This window comes from Sapajus apella, unplaced genomic scaffold (assembly GCF_009761245.1).
Source record: "Sapajus apella isolate SASKATOON/1434 unplaced genomic scaffold, GSC_monkey_1.0 scaffold87, whole genome shotgun sequence".
In the NCBI taxonomy this organism is placed as follows: Eukaryota; Metazoa; Chordata; class Mammalia; order Primates; family Cebidae; genus Sapajus; species Sapajus apella.
In genome coordinates, this window is record NW_022437027.1 from 6233999 (window position 1) to 6249607 (window position 15609).

Below are 15609 nucleotides of genomic sequence, written 5' to 3' on the forward strand. Positions count from 1 at the left end.
GAACTATTTATAATCCTGTGGGTATATACCCAGTAATGGGATTACTGGGTCAAATGGAATTTCTATTTCTAGGTCCTTGAGGAATCACCACACTGTCTTCCACAATGGTTGAACTAATTTACGCTCCCACCAACAGTGTAAAAGTGTTACTATTTCTCCACATCCTCTCCAGCATCTGTTGTCTCCAGATTTTTTAATGATCGCCATTCTAACTGGTGTGAGATGGTATCTCAATGTGGTTTTGATTTGCATTTGTCTAATGACCAGTGATGATGAGCATTTCTTCATATGTTTGTTGGCTGCATATATGTCTTCTTTTGAAAGGTATCTGTTCATATCCTTTGCCCACTTTTGAATGGGTTTGTTTGCATTTTTCTTGTAAATCTGCTTTAGTTCTTTGTGGATTCTGGATATTAGCCCTTTGTCAGATGTATAGATTGCAAACATTTTTCCCATTCTGTTAGTTGCCAGTTCACTCTAATGATAGTTTATTTTGCTTTGCAGAAGCTCTTAGGTTTAATTGGATCCCATTTATCTATTTTGGCTTTTGTTGCTATTGCTTTTGGTGTTTTAGTCATGAAGTCCTTGCCTATGCCTATGTCCTGAATGGTATTGCCTAGGGTTTCTTCTTGGGCTTTTATGGTGTTAGTTTTTATGTTTAAATATTTAATCCATCTGGAGTAAATTTTTGTATAAGGTATAAGGAAAGGGTCCAGTTTCAGCTTCCTGCATATGGCTAGGCATTTTTCCCAGAACCATTAAACAGGAAATCCTTTCCTCATTGCTTATTTTTGTCAGGTTTGTCAAAGATCAGATGGTTGTAGATGTGTGGTGTTGTTTCTGAGGCATCTGTTCTGTTCCATTGGTCTATATCTCTGTTTTTGTACCAGTACCATGCTGTTTTGATTACTGTAGCCTTGTAGTATAGTTTTAAGTCAGGTAGCATGATGTCTCTGGCTTTGTTCTTTTTGCTTAGGATTGTCTTGGCTATGCGGGCTCTCTTTGGGTTCCATATGAAGTTTAAAGTGGTTTTTCTAGTTCTGTGGAGAAGGTCAGAAGCTTGATGGGGATGACATTGAATGCATACATTACTTGGGGCAGTATGGCCATTTTCACAATATTGAGTCTTCCTAACCATGAGCATGGAATGTTTTTCCATCAGTTTATCTCCTCTCTTATTTCCTTGGGCAGTGGTTTGTAGTTCTCCTTAAATAATTATTTTTAGTCCTTTGTTGGATGTATTCCTAGGTTTTTTTTTTTCCTCTTTGCAGCAATTGTAAATGGGAGTTCGCTCATGATTTAGCTCTCTATTTTTCTGTTGTTGGTGTATAGGAATGCTTGTGATTTCTGCACATTGATTTTGTATCCCGAGACTTTGCCAAAGTTGCTTATCAGCTTGAGAAGGTTTGGGGCTAAGATGATGGGGTCTTGTAATATACAATCATGTCTTCTGCAAATAGGGACAATTTGACTTCTTCTTTTCCTAATTGAATGCTCTTTATTTCTTTTTCTTGCCTCATTGCTCTGGCTAGAAATTCCAATACTATATTGAATAGGAATGGTGAGAGAGGGCATGCTTGTCTAGTGCCAGTTTTTAAAGGAAATGCTTCCAGTTTTTGCCCATTCGGTATGATATTGGCTGTGGGTTTGTCATAAATAGCTTTTATTATTTTGAGATAAATTCCATCGATACCTAGTTTATTGAGAGTTTTTAGCATACAGAGCTGTTGAATTTTGTCAAAGGCCTTCTCTGCATCTATTGAGATAATCATGTGGTTTTTGTCTTTGGTTCTGTTTATGTGGTGGATTATGTTTATAGATTTGCATATGTTGAACCAGCCTTGCATCCCTGGGATGAAGCCTACTTGATAGTGGTGGATAAGCTTTTTGATGTGCTTTTGGATTTGGTTTGCCAGTATTTTATTGAAGATTTTTGTGTCGATGTTCATCATGGATAGTGGCCTTTAGTTTTCTTTTTTAGTTATGTCTCTGCCTGGTTTTGGTATCAGGATGATGTTGGTCTCATAAAATGATTTGGGAAGGATTCCCTCCTTTTGGATTATTTGGAATCGTTTCAGAAGTAATGGTACCAGCTCTTCTCTGTATGTCTGGTAGAATTCAGCTGTGAACCCATCTGGACCTGAACTTTTTTTTGGTTGGTAGGCTTAATTGCTGCCTAGACTTCAGACCTTATTATTGGTCCATTCAGGGTTTCACCTTCTTCCTGGCTTAGTCTTGGGAGTCTGCAGGTGTCCTGGAATTTACCCATTTCTTCCAGATTTACTGATTTATGTGCATGGAGCTGTTCGTAGTAATCTCTGATGGTAGTTTGTACTTCTGAGGAATCAGTGGTGATCTCCCCTTTATCGTTTTTTATTACAGCTATTCAATTATTCTCTCTTTCTTTTTTTATTAGTGTAGCTAGCGGTCTATTTTGTTGATCTTTTCAAAAAACCAGCTCCTAGATTTACTGATTTTTTGAAGGGTTTTTTTGTGTCTCCGTCTCCTTCAGTTCTGCTCTGATCTTAGTTATGTCTTGTCTTCTGCTAGCTTTTGAGTTTTTTTGATCTTGCTCTTCTAGCTCTTTCAATTTTGATGATAGGGTGTCAATTTTAGATCTTTCCTTGTTTCTCATGTGAGCATTTATTGCTATAAATTTCCCTGTAGACACTGCTTTAAATGCGTCCCATAGATTCTGGTACGTTGTGTCTTTGTTCTCGTTAGTTTCGAAAAACATTTTTATTTCTGCCTTCATTTCATTGTTTATCCATTCATCATTCAGGAGCAAGTTGTTTAGTTTCCATGTGACTGCAGTTTTGAATGCTTTTCTTAATCCTGAGTTCTAATTTGATTGCGCTGTGGTCTGAGAGACCATTTGTTATTATTTCTGTTCTTCTGCATTTGCTGAGGAGTGATTTACTTCCAATTATGTGGTCAATTTCAGAGTATGTTGTGGTGCTGAGAATAATGTATAGTCTGTGGATTTGGGGTGGAGAGTTCTGTAAATGTCTATTAGGTCCGCTTGGTCCAGATCTGCGTTCGAGTCCTAGATATCCTTGTTGATTTTCTGTCTTGTTGATCTGCCTAATATTGTCAGTGGAATGTTAAAGTCTCCCACTATTATTGTGTGGGAGTCTAAGTCTCTTTGTAGGTCATTAAGATCTTGCTTTATGTATCTGGGTCCTCCTGAATTGGGTGCATATATATTTAGGATAGTTAGCTCTCTTTTTGGATTGACTTTTTTACCATTATGTAATGCCCTTCTTTGTCCCTTTTGATCTTTGTTGGTTTAAAGTTCATTTTATCAAAGACTAAGACTGCTACCCTTGCTTTTTTTTTTTTTCTCTCCATTTGCTTGGTAAATCTTCTTCCATCCCTTTATTTTGAGTCTGTGTGTGTCTTTGCATGTGAGATGGGTCTCCTGAATACGGCACACCAATGGGTCTTCACTTGCCAGTCTGTGTCTTTTGATTGGGGCATTTAGGCCATTTACATTCAATGTTAATATTGTTATGTTTGAATTTGATTCTGCCATTTTGTTACTAGTTGGTTGTTTTGCCAGTTAGTTGATGCGGTTTCTTCATTGGGTCGTTGTTCTTTAGTATTTGGTACATTGTTTCAGTGGCTGGTACTGGCTGTTCCTTTCCATGTTTAGTGCTTCCTTCAGGAGCTCTTGTAAGGCAAGTCCTATAATGATGAAATCTCTCAGTGATTGCTTGTCCGTAATGGGTTTTATTTCTCCTTCACTTATGAAGCTTAGTTTGGCTGGAAATGAAATTCTGGGTTGAAAGTTCTTTTCTTTAAGGTTGTTTAATATTGGCCCTCCCACTCACTTCTAGCTTCTAGGGTTTCTGCCTAGAGATCCACTGTGAGTCTAATGGTCTTTCCTTTGTGGGTGATTCAACCTTTCTTTCTGGCTACCCTTAGGATTTTTTCCTTCATTTCAAACCTGGTGAATCTGACAATTATGTGCCTTGGGATTGCTCTCTTTGAGGAATATCTTTGTGGTGTTTTCTGTATTTCCTGGATTTGAATGTTGGCCTGCCATGTTAGGTTGGGGAAGTTCTCCTGCATCATATCCTGAAGAGGTTTTTCCAACTTGGATTCATTCTCCCCGTCCCATTCAGATACACCAATCAAGTGTAGATTAGGTCTTTTCACATAATCTCATAGTTCTTAGAGGCTTTGTTCATTTCTTTTCACTCTTTTTTCTCTAATCTTGCCTTCTGGTTTTATTTCATTGATTTGATCTTCTATTTCTGATATTCTTTCTTCTGCTTGATCAATTCAGCTGTTTAAACTTGTGTATGCCTCGCGAAGTTCTCGTGCTGTGTTTTTCGGCTCCATCAAGTCATTTATGTTCTTCTCTAAGCTGGTTATTCTAGTTAGCATTTTGTCTAACCTTTTTTCAAGGTTCTTAGTTCCTTTGCATTGGGTTAGAACATGGTCTTTTAACTCAGAGAAGTTTATTACCCACCTTCTGAAGCCTGCTTCTGTCAGTTAGTCAAACTCATTTTCTGTCTTATTTTGTTGCCTTGATGGTGAGGAGTTGTGATCCCTGGGAGGGGAAGAGGTGTTCTGGTCTTTGATGGTTCCATCCTTTTTGCACTGGTTGCTTCTCATCTTCATGGATTTATCTCCCTTTGATCTTTGAATTTGGTGATTTGGGGAGGAATCTCTGAGTGGAGGTCCTTTATGTTGCAGTTGTAGCTATATCTTTTTTGGCCTGTAGAGGCACTTCTGTGTGGCCTTGGAGTCTGTCATGTTGCTACGTGGGTGGTCTTCCCCTGGAGTTTGTTTGCAGGTCAGATTAGCCCCGCCTTCCCAGTGGTGGCTCTCCTTTCCTGAGCTCCATTGGGGTCAAACTGGTGTATTTGCTGCCAAGCTCTCTAGTGAGCAAGCTTCTATTTGAGTTTTTAGGGGGTGAGGCCTGCCAGACCTTATGGCCTGTTTCCCTGCTTTCAACTCTGCCTCTTTCTATGGGACTGGTTGTTCCATCCCACTGGGATTAGTCCAAACTTCTGCCCCGGTTCATGCCAACAACTTGCAGCAGCAGGCAGGAGCCATCGCTCAGATTTACATGGACAACCCACAGCGCCCCTCAGTCTGGCGTAGCTCTTTGGAACATGGGTTGCAGGAGGGGTGAGGTAAGCCCAGGATCCAAATTGGAGTACCAAGAAGGTGAAGTCCCTGACCCTCCAAGCTGGCTGCATATTCCAGGTGGGGACATGCCTCCACCTGTCTCGGTTTGCCCTCCCTCAGTGGCTCTCCCACTGCTTCATCTCCTTCCTGGGCTATTTTCAGAATCCTACCAGTCCCACTGAAACCTTGCTTGCAATCGTGAAGTCCTCTAGCCCTCTGCGTCTCATGCACTGGGAGCTGCATTCTATTGTTGCCTCCTCTCAGCCATCTTGGTGCTCCCCCAAATCCGTTCTTCATTGTTCGGATGGAAATATTTTTACTTTGTCATATTTTATAAAAATGACAATTTTAATGGTAAATATAGAGAGGTATTCTTTGAAGTAATAGAGTCACAGAGTCTTGAGACTCAAAGTCAGCAGGCATAGCGGAGAGCAGGGCCTGTATATAGTTATACAGGCCCCTCCCATGGTCATATCTCAGAAGGCTGGCAGGGATGAGCTTAGAAGATCAGAGAATTATCTGGAGAAATTCAACGTTACCAGAAGGAGAAATTTCTTACTTAGGAGCCTTCTAACAAAATAACTATATCCCCAAATTACCCTGTAGTGAATCTACCCGTCACTAAGCCCTGCCCACATAAAAACAACTTCCAATCGGATTTTTGGTGCTGTTCTTGTAAATATATAGAATCACAGATCACAAAGTCTGTAAGGAAAGCTTCCAATTAAGACATAGAACAGTACAAACTGAAAACAAGAATATATTCAGAAAGATAACTATGGGAAAATGTAACTGAAAAACCAATAACAACAAAGAATATTTTTCATTGAAAATCTGGAAATTGAATTTTTTTTTTTAGTCTTCTTCCGAGTAGTTGGGATTACAGGCTCACTCTACCACACTCAGCTAATTTTTGTATTTTTGTTTAGTAGAGACAAGGTTTCACCCTGTTGGCCAGGCTTCTCTCAAACTCCTGGCCTCAAGTGATTCACCTGCCTCGGCCTCCAAAACTGCTGGTATTACAGGCGTGAGCCACCGTGCATGGCCTGGAAATTGAAATTGATATAGGAATGCAATGAGGTTTGTAATGAAAATGTAAGATGATACAATTTAGGAAGTGTCACAGAGTATGGAACAAAAATACACATGGAAAGTAAAAACAAAAATACAAAATTATTAGAAATTAAATTCAGGAAGTTCAAGATTCTTCATTATAGAATAGATTTTAAAAGAAACTGAAATTATCGTGTACATCAAAAACTTACTTTTTCTGTAACCGAAGGATTACTCAGGGGTCCACCAAATGCCCAGGACAATGAAGTATATGCTTAAGTATATCACCATGAAATTTCATAATACAGGGATCTTAAAAGTTAACAGAGAAACAGAAAGCCATTTACAAATAATCTTAAATCAGAATTTTATCAGACTTCTCAGCAGAAGACATTGGGGCTATAACATTAATAACTCTGAAGGAAAAAATTCAACCCTAGCATGCTATACTTGGTCAAATTGTCATTCAAGGACAGATTAATGATATTCTTTGAAGGTTTTAAAATAATTTACCTCCTGTGTACTGTTTCTTTGTAGCTGCTGCATAATGTATTTCATCAGAATGAGAAATAAATAATAAAGAGTGGTAAACAATGTCTTACCCAAAAAGCTAGGAATCAAATATAGGGGGGAGCTGAAGAGAAGTAGATAATGGTAAAGAGAAGGACAATAGCTATTCGATAAATCTCAGAAGCAATTCATAGCCATTGAAATGAGAGAAGAGAGGGCTCAGGAAAGCTGTCTTTTCCATCTGTCCTTGCCCAAATGATTGTGTTTTATCATATTGACAATAGTATTTCTGAAAGATATAATACTAATGGGTGCCAATGAAGAAATTAATAGATTTAGAGAAGTCGTTTTACCCAGAGTTGTAAAATACCTCATGGAGCTTTAATTCAAACCTGGGAAACCATACCTATGTTTTATTCACAATGCACTATCTAATAATTACAATGCAAGGTTAAACAGTAGTGCCATGTGATGAGAGATTACTTTGTAGGAATATTTGTGCATTTTAATGTACAGTTTACAAAGTACTTTTGCATTTTATTTTGATTATGATAATGTGCTTTGGAAGGATTTTGATATGAGAGGTGACATGAGTCAAGTGAATGGAAAATGAGATATCTGTCAGAACTGACAATCAGGGTAGAATTGGGATCGATGCCGGTACATCATCAAGATTCACTGTAAACCTTGTATGGTGTTGGTGGGTTGGCTTGGAAGCAGATACAAATGACTTTTCCATTGCCAATGATTTAAGGACTGCACTACACAACCTTTGTTCTGGATCACGACTCGACTTCAGCCTTTTGCTGGTGACAGATGTGTAAAATTGATTTGGGCCCTGCAAGTGCAATACCTATGGACTGAAACTCTTTCCTTTGGAGATTAGCCTGTGTTAAGTAGACAGACTTTGGATGGTTATTTTCTCTCATTAGCTGCCAAGTTTTTATCTTAACTATTTGAATTCAAAGTTTTCTAAAACTAATAGTGCTATCTCTTCCTTCTTAAGCAGACTAGAGGAACCTGTCTTAAACTTTGATTTTTTTTTCTAGTTTGTGTTTGTATTTTCTTTGTGGAATATCAAGTTGATATTGTTATAGACCACTATATTTTCCATTGCCCAAATAAATAGGCCCATATCGCAAAGCTTGTTTCACTCTGTTTTATAGTTTTTATATTAGGAATAGTATATGAGGTGATGAAATCTAACCTTTTTTTGTAGCCATGGAAGTAATGAGCTGTGAATTTGGCAAACATCACTAAGGAATAATTACGTAACTGGTCTTACCAGACTGTCTGATCATATTCCAAATCTAAGTTCGTTAGGAAATAACAAAAGATACCTTATAATCTTATAGTAACTTCAGACTTCTACCCATAGTAACACATTTAACAAATCAGTTTCTTATGTCTTAGTTTCTTTATCTTTAGCAGATGTAGAGGGTGGAAAGAAGAATTACAATACTTGTCTTCAATAATCATTGTAAGAACCAAATGGATTAAGTGAAAGTTTATAATACCAGTCATATAATAAATGCTGTGTTACCTTCCTGTCCCCTCTTCCAAATTTCTCTACCTTACCAGAGCAGATAACTCTAAATGATTACTCATGCACCATCCACAGAATTTACTTAATGCCTATTTCCTTTCCCTCTTAAAAGTCCTTCATTTCAAAAAGAGGGGGAGGAAAAAAGAACTTAACACTTTGTGACATGTAATATATTTTTCTCCATTGCCTGCCTGAGCTGACACTTGGACTTTTATAGAGGAAATGAGAATATATGCCGTTTGCTACTTTTAGGGATATAGAAAAACTAGTCAATGCTAAACTCCTTCATCACAGTCAACTTCTTGAATTTCTCCTGTCTTTCTGTGATCTCTTCAGTTTCGCTGTAGAGGAATGGCTAACTTCTCATAAGGAATGTTGGCCTCCTAAAGAGATACAGTCTTATCAAAAACAAACAATACAGAGTTGTAGTAACTTTTCTATGTACATTACCTCTGCATTAAAGGTGCTTAAATTTCAAACATGAGAAACAAAAGGAAATCTAATATGAAAAAGTGTTTCTCTTTTATCTTTTAATCAAGTGCGTTTAAACCTTATTTGATGAAACTTTAAAATCTTTCTTCATTTAACTCAAGAAGTTATTAAAGAATTGAGAAATGCTGGTTGGGTGCAGTGGCTGATGCCTATAATCCTAGAACTTTGGAAGGCTGAGGCAGGCAGATTGCCTGAGCTCAGGAATTCAAGAACACCCTGGGCAACATAGGCAAAAACCCATCTCTACAAAATACAAGAAATTAGCTGCACGTTGTGGCACAGGCCTGTAATCCCGGCTACTAGGGAGGCTGAGGCACAAGAAGAATCGCTTGAACCTTGGAGGCCAAGGTTGCAGTGAGCCGCGATTGCACCACTGCCTTCCGCTTGGAAGACAGAATGATACTCTGTCTCAAAAAAGGAAAAAAACAAAGAATTGAGAAATGCTGAATTGAGATTCTGAAAGATTTTTTCCTAATTATTTTATATTTTCTTTAATGGCAGTAAAACTTTCAGTTCCCTTTACTAGAATTCATGCTGAATCAATAGTCAACTGCTGAATCTTTTGTCTACCTATTCCCAAATTCTATTCTCCCCACTAACTTTCATTTTACATTGGAAAAGTAGAAACATTATCAACATAAATTGGCAGATATTTAAATAAGGAGATGTATTATATTCTCTGGCATTTAAATAATGATACTCTGAAATCTACAACTATATATATATACACATATATATATATGTAGATAATTCCAAGTCAAAGGCACACATGAAAACACAAGTAGATACACTTACAAATATATATAAGCAGATTATACTAAATATCCCCATTGATCCAGTCATAGAAATGCTAATTAATATCTACAATTTTTTTTGCTTTTTTTCTAATAACTTATTATCTTAGCCATATTTAGATATATTCATTTAGGAGAGATGGTGGTTAATATAAAATAATAATATTTATATTATAAAAGCATTACATTATAAAAGCAATCTAAATTCTATACATTTCCTTTTTTAAAACATTTCTATCTAGAAATTGACATTGAACGCTGTGTAAGAGAATCAATCAACCTGTTTTGTTGGACTCCTAAAAGTGCTACTTACAGACAGCATGCTCAGCCTCCAAAGCCAACTTCTGACAGCATTGGAGTCAGAAGTTCAGCTCCTTATTTCTCTTCTGAGTGTCCAGATTCTCCAAAGACAGATCTGGTATGTATTTGCAGATTTCATTTACAAACTCTAAAAGGAGATGGATGTTAATATTAATATACCCTAATATCATTATTGCTCTTAATGATGTCATTTATGTCCTTTTAATGTCACTATTTCCTTTTTTTTTTTTTTTTTTCTGAGATGGAATTTCGCTCTTGTTGCCCAGGCTAGAGTGCAATGGCAGGATCTTTGCTCTCTACCACCTCCACCTCAGGGGTTCAAGTAATTCTCATGTCTCAGCCTTGTGAGTAGCCGGTATTACAGACATGCACCACCACGCTAATTTTGTATTTTTAGTAGAGACAGGATTTCTCCATATTGGTCAGGTTTGTCTCGAACTCCCAACCTCAGGTGATCTGCCCGCCTCGGCCTCCCAAATTTCTGGGATTACAGGCATGAGCCCCTGCTCCTGACCTAATGTTGCTATTTTCTAACAAATGATTGGATTCATGGAAATATTCCAGAAAACTCTTATATCTATTTGGTTATGGAGTTAGGAAGATTGTTTTGACATATTCCTCCAGGTAGCAAGTTTTGGTTTTTTTTGTAAACAATTATAATATCTGTTTATATATCAATTGGTTATATAGTGAAAGATTAGAGAAGCAAAGAAAGAATTTAAAAAGTAGAAAAAGTTGTTAGTAGAGCAGGAACTTATTGTTGGTTGACAGAAGAAACAGCATTTTTAAAATGATGCGCTCGGCGTGCTGGCTCAAGCCTGTAATCCCAGCACTTTGGGAGGCCGAGGCGGGTGGATCACGAGGCCAAGAGATCAAGACCATCCTGGTCAACATGGTGAAACCTGTCTCTACTAAAAATACAAAACATTAGCTGGGCATGGTGGCGCATGCCTGTAATCCCAGCTACTCAGGAGGTTGAGGCAGGAGAATTGCCTGAACCCAGGAGGCAGAGATTGCGGTGAGCCAAGATCACGCCATTGCACTCCAGCCTGGGTAACAAGAACAAAACTCCATATCAAAAAAAAAAAAAAAATATGCCATGCCATGTAGGTGTTTCAACATTGTCATTCTTATTAAACACAATTTATAAATATGGTCAACAAAGTTTTCAGTTATAATAAGTCATATGTTTCAAATGTTCTAATATTATCATAGCATCATAATTATTTCCATGAAATTGAATTTCAGTTAATATGTATGTATTGTTTTTCAGATATGGCACTTTCTATGATTTTATTTATGTCTTCAGATATATGAGTACGTTCATTTTTTTCACATATTTCCATCACAATCAAATTATATTAAGGTCACTTATAAACATGATACTGCTTATGATTGAATACAAAGCATTTTCAACAATTATAATCTCTGCCTCCAGATACGTAGATGATAGAGAGGGAAACAGCTAAATGAATATATATGTGAAAGATTATAAGACATTTCTAAAATATCCTGAGAGGTAAAAGAATAAGAACCCTCACGTATAAATAAATATTTGTATTATAGTTTTCCAAAAGTAGTAGTTTTCTTTTGCCTGCCCAGAAGAAAACACTAGAAGTATTCAGCTGAAGATATTACCATGTAATGAATTTTGGTGAGAGAACTCGTGTCAGCAAATGTTGTTCCAGATCAGAGATCCCCAACCCCCAGGACACAGATCAATACCAGGCATAGGAACCAGACCACACAGCAGACAGTGAGTGGCAGGCAAGCCAGCAAAGCTTTATATGTATTTATGGCCACTCTCCATTATTCGCTTTACCACCTGAGCACCACCTCCTGTCAGATTAGCAGCAGCATTACATTCTCATAGGAGAACAAATCCTCTTGTAAACTGCACATGTGAGGGATCTAGGTTGCATGTTCCTTATGAGAATCTAATGCCTGATGATCTGTCACTGTCTCCCATCACCCCCAGAAGCTATCGTCAAGTAGCAGGAAAACAAGCTCAGGGTTCCCACTGATTCTACATTATGATGAGTCATATAATTATTTCATTATATATGACAATATAATAATAATAGAAATAAAGTGCACAGTAAACGTAATATGCTTGAATCATACCAAAATCATTCACCACACCCTGGGTCCATGGAAAAATTGTCTTCCACAAAAACAGTCCCTGGTGCCAAAAAAGTTGGGGTCAACTGTTCAGGATGACCTGTAGGATAGCTTGAAACTTTGAAATTCAGTGATTCTAAATACAAACTTATTTAATAGTTTCTTTGTTTCAAATACTGAATTGTATCCGCTTTATAGCCAAAAAACATTTGTTAAAAAAACGACTTCTCTGTTTTATTGCCTTTGTTTTTTTCACAAATTAGTTGGTTGTGTTTATGTGGGTCACTTTCGAGCTCTCTATTCTTTTTCATTGATCTATTTGTCTGTTCTTTTGCCAATGATATGCTGTTTTGATTTATAGTTTGTCTTGAAGCTGAGAAGTGTCCGTCCTCCAACTTTGTTCATTTTTAATACTGTGTTGGTATTCTGAGTCTTTGTTTCCATAAAAACTTTAAAATTAGTTTGCTGATATCCACAAAATAACTTGCTGCTATTTTGCTTAGGATTGCATTGGATCTACATATCAATTTGGTAAGAACTCTTGGTAATAAAGGTTGATTATCTCTTTTCTAAGATGCTTGGGACCAAAAGTGCTTCGGATTTTTAATTTGTTCTGATTTTGGGATATTTGCATTATACTTACTGATTGAGCATTTCTAATCCAAAAATACAAAATCCAGAATGTTCCAAGGAGCATTTTCTTGGACCATCATGTTGATGGATACTCAGAATGTCTCCAGTTTTGAAACATTTTAGATTATGGATTTTGGGGCTAGGGATATTCAACCTTTATTGGGTCTCCTATCCATGAAACTGAATGTTTTTTCATGTATTTAGTTGTTGGATTTCTTTCATCATGTTTTTATAGTTTTTCTCTCTTAGATCTTATAGATATATATATATATATATATATATATATATATATATAAAATCAAATACTTAGTTTATAATTCTTACTCTATATATATATAGAGAGAGTAAGAATTATAAACTAAGTGTTGGATTTTGAGGAATGCTGATGTAGATGGTATTATATTTTTAATTTCAAATTCCATTTGTACGTTGCAAGTATACAGGAAAACTTTTGACTTTTTTATATTAACTTTGTGTCCTGCAACCTTGCTATAGTTAGTCCCAGTTTTTTGCTCAGTTTCTTCAGATTTTCTACATGTATGATCATGTTATTCAAAAAATGGACAATTTTATATTTTCCTTGCTAATTCATACACCTCTTATTTTCTTTGTGTTACTGCATTAGATACAACATTTAATATAATGTTAAAAAGCAATGGTGGGAGTACATGCTTGCCTTGTTCCTGGTCTTAGCAGGAACACTTCTAGGGTCTCATCAGTAAGTATCGTGTGAGCTGTAGGTTCTTGTAGATGTTCTTTACAAGTTGAGTAAGTTCTCTTCTATTCCCAATTTGCTGAGAGATTTTAATAATGAATGTGTGTTGGATTTTGTTGAATGCATTTCTTGTATCTATTTGTGTGCTCATGTGAATTTTCTTCTTTAGCTTGTTGGTACAATGAATTACATTGTTTAATTTTCATATGTTAAAACAGCCTTGCGTGCATGGGATAAATTCCACTTGTTCATGGCATATAATTTGTTTTATACAGTGTTAGATTCAATTTTGATATTTTGTTGCAGATTTTGGTATCTGTGTTCATGAGAGACACTGTTTTCTTGTGATATCTTTGTCTAGATTTAGTATTTAGGGTAATGCTGGCCTCATAAGATAAGGCAGGATGTATTCCTTTTGCTTCTGTCATCTCAAAGAGATTGTAAATAGTTGGCATAATTTCTTCCTTCAGTCTTTGATAGAATTCACCAGTGAATTCATCTGGGTCTGATACTTTCTGTTTGGGAATGTTCTTAATTATTGATATAATTTTGTTAATAGATGTAGGCATATTCAGATTGTCTAATTCTTCTCATGTAAGTTTTGTCATATTGTGTCTTTCAAGCCATTTTATCCACGCTATCAAATTTATGGGCATAGAGTGGTTCACAGTATTTCTTTGTTATCCTTTTATTGTTTATGGTGCCTATACTGATGTCTCCTATTTCATTTTTGCTAGTATTAATTTGAATCATCTCTCTTTTTTTCTTAGCTGGTTAAAGGTTTATTGATTTTATGTATCTTTACAAGCAACCAGCTTTTGGTGTCATTGATCTCTTTTACTTTGATTCACTGTTTTCAATTTTATTGATTTCTGCTCTGATTTTTTTTTTTTTTTCTACTTAACTCAAATTAAATTTGCTGGTCTTTTTCTAGTTTTCTAAGGTGGAAGCTTAGATCATTTATTTTAGATCGTCCCTCATATCTAATACATACATTCAAAGCTATACATTTTCCTCTGAGCACTGTTTTTGCTACATTCCACAAATTTTGATGTTGTATTTTCATTTCCATTTAGTTGATATTTTGACTTATGTGTTATTTAAAAATGTTTTGTTTAATCTCTAAGTATATTGGTATTGATTTTCATTCTAATAGTTTGTAGCTAATACAATCAACTGTGTGTGTTATATATGTGTATATAATGTGTGTTATATATGTGTGTGTTGTATATATACACATATAACACACACACACATACACACACACCTATATATATGAATAAGTATCATTTTCTTTACAGTTATGATGTTTTCAATTGTTTATTGTCCATTGCTTTGGACAGAACCTCTAGTTTAAGAGTAGGTAGACTTACTTGTTCTGAACTTAATGAAAATGCTTCTAATTTCACCATTAAGTTTGATGTTTTTTATACTCTTTATTGAGACAATTATTGTCCCACATTTTTTATATTTCTGAGTGTTTATCATGAATGTTAAATTTTATCAAAAGCTTATTTTGTATTATTTTGGGATTGTTTCATCTTTTATTGTGATGATGTATTACATTGTTACATTTTCTTATATTTAATGGTCATTGCATTCCTGAGATAAAGTCTGCTTGGTCACTACCAAAAAGAAATACTGACTATATTTGATTTGCTAGTTTTAAAAAAAAAAAAAATTATGAACCTATATTCAAAGGTTAGATAAATCTATAATTTTCTTTTCCTTTTTGTCCTTGTCAGGCTTTGGTCTTAAGATTCAATTGCCTATTGGGCACTGTGCTCACTACCTGGCTGACAGGAGTAACACTAAACATCAACATCACACAATATACCCTTGTGACAAACCTGCATATGTACTCCTAAATCTAAAATAAAACTTGAAATTATTTTTAAAATTTTATTTATTTCTCCTTTTGTCTGATATTTAATCATTTTCTATAAAAGGAATTATCTCCTTTATATACATTGAAGAAATTTGTCTGAAAAACCACTTCTATGAGTTCATATTGTTTGAAAAGTATTTATATTTAGTTAACATGCTTATTTTCTCAAAATTTTTTCTAAAAGTACCTATTTAATTTTTTATGTTTATAGAATCCTTTACACAAAATATTTTAAATTTTTGTTCTTTTTTATCTGAAATATTGTCTACATTTTCCATCCTAATATTGTTTACTTGAAGGTTCAAATATAAGTGTTAGTATAATAGAAAGCAGATACAAAAATAATGTATGCATGCTCTAAAAGGAATATTCATTAAAGTCAGGATAATCAGAA

At 35.6% G+C, this 15609-nt stretch overlaps 1 protein-coding gene across 5 annotated transcripts in view; it reads left to right on the forward strand.

The window, feature by feature from the left end:
* TBCK (TBC1 domain containing kinase) overlaps nucleotides 1-15609 on the forward strand; it is a 272708-nt gene that overhangs the window by 133451 nt on the left and 123648 nt on the right. For all 5 annotated transcript variants that reach the window (XM_032254843.1, XM_032254842.1, XM_032254844.1 and 2 more), the window contains one exon: nucleotides 9780-9955. In XM_032254843.1, the coding sequence (XP_032110734.1) occupies nucleotides 9780-9955 (176 nt within the window). The remainder of the gene's footprint in view (nucleotides 1-9779; nucleotides 9956-15609) is intronic.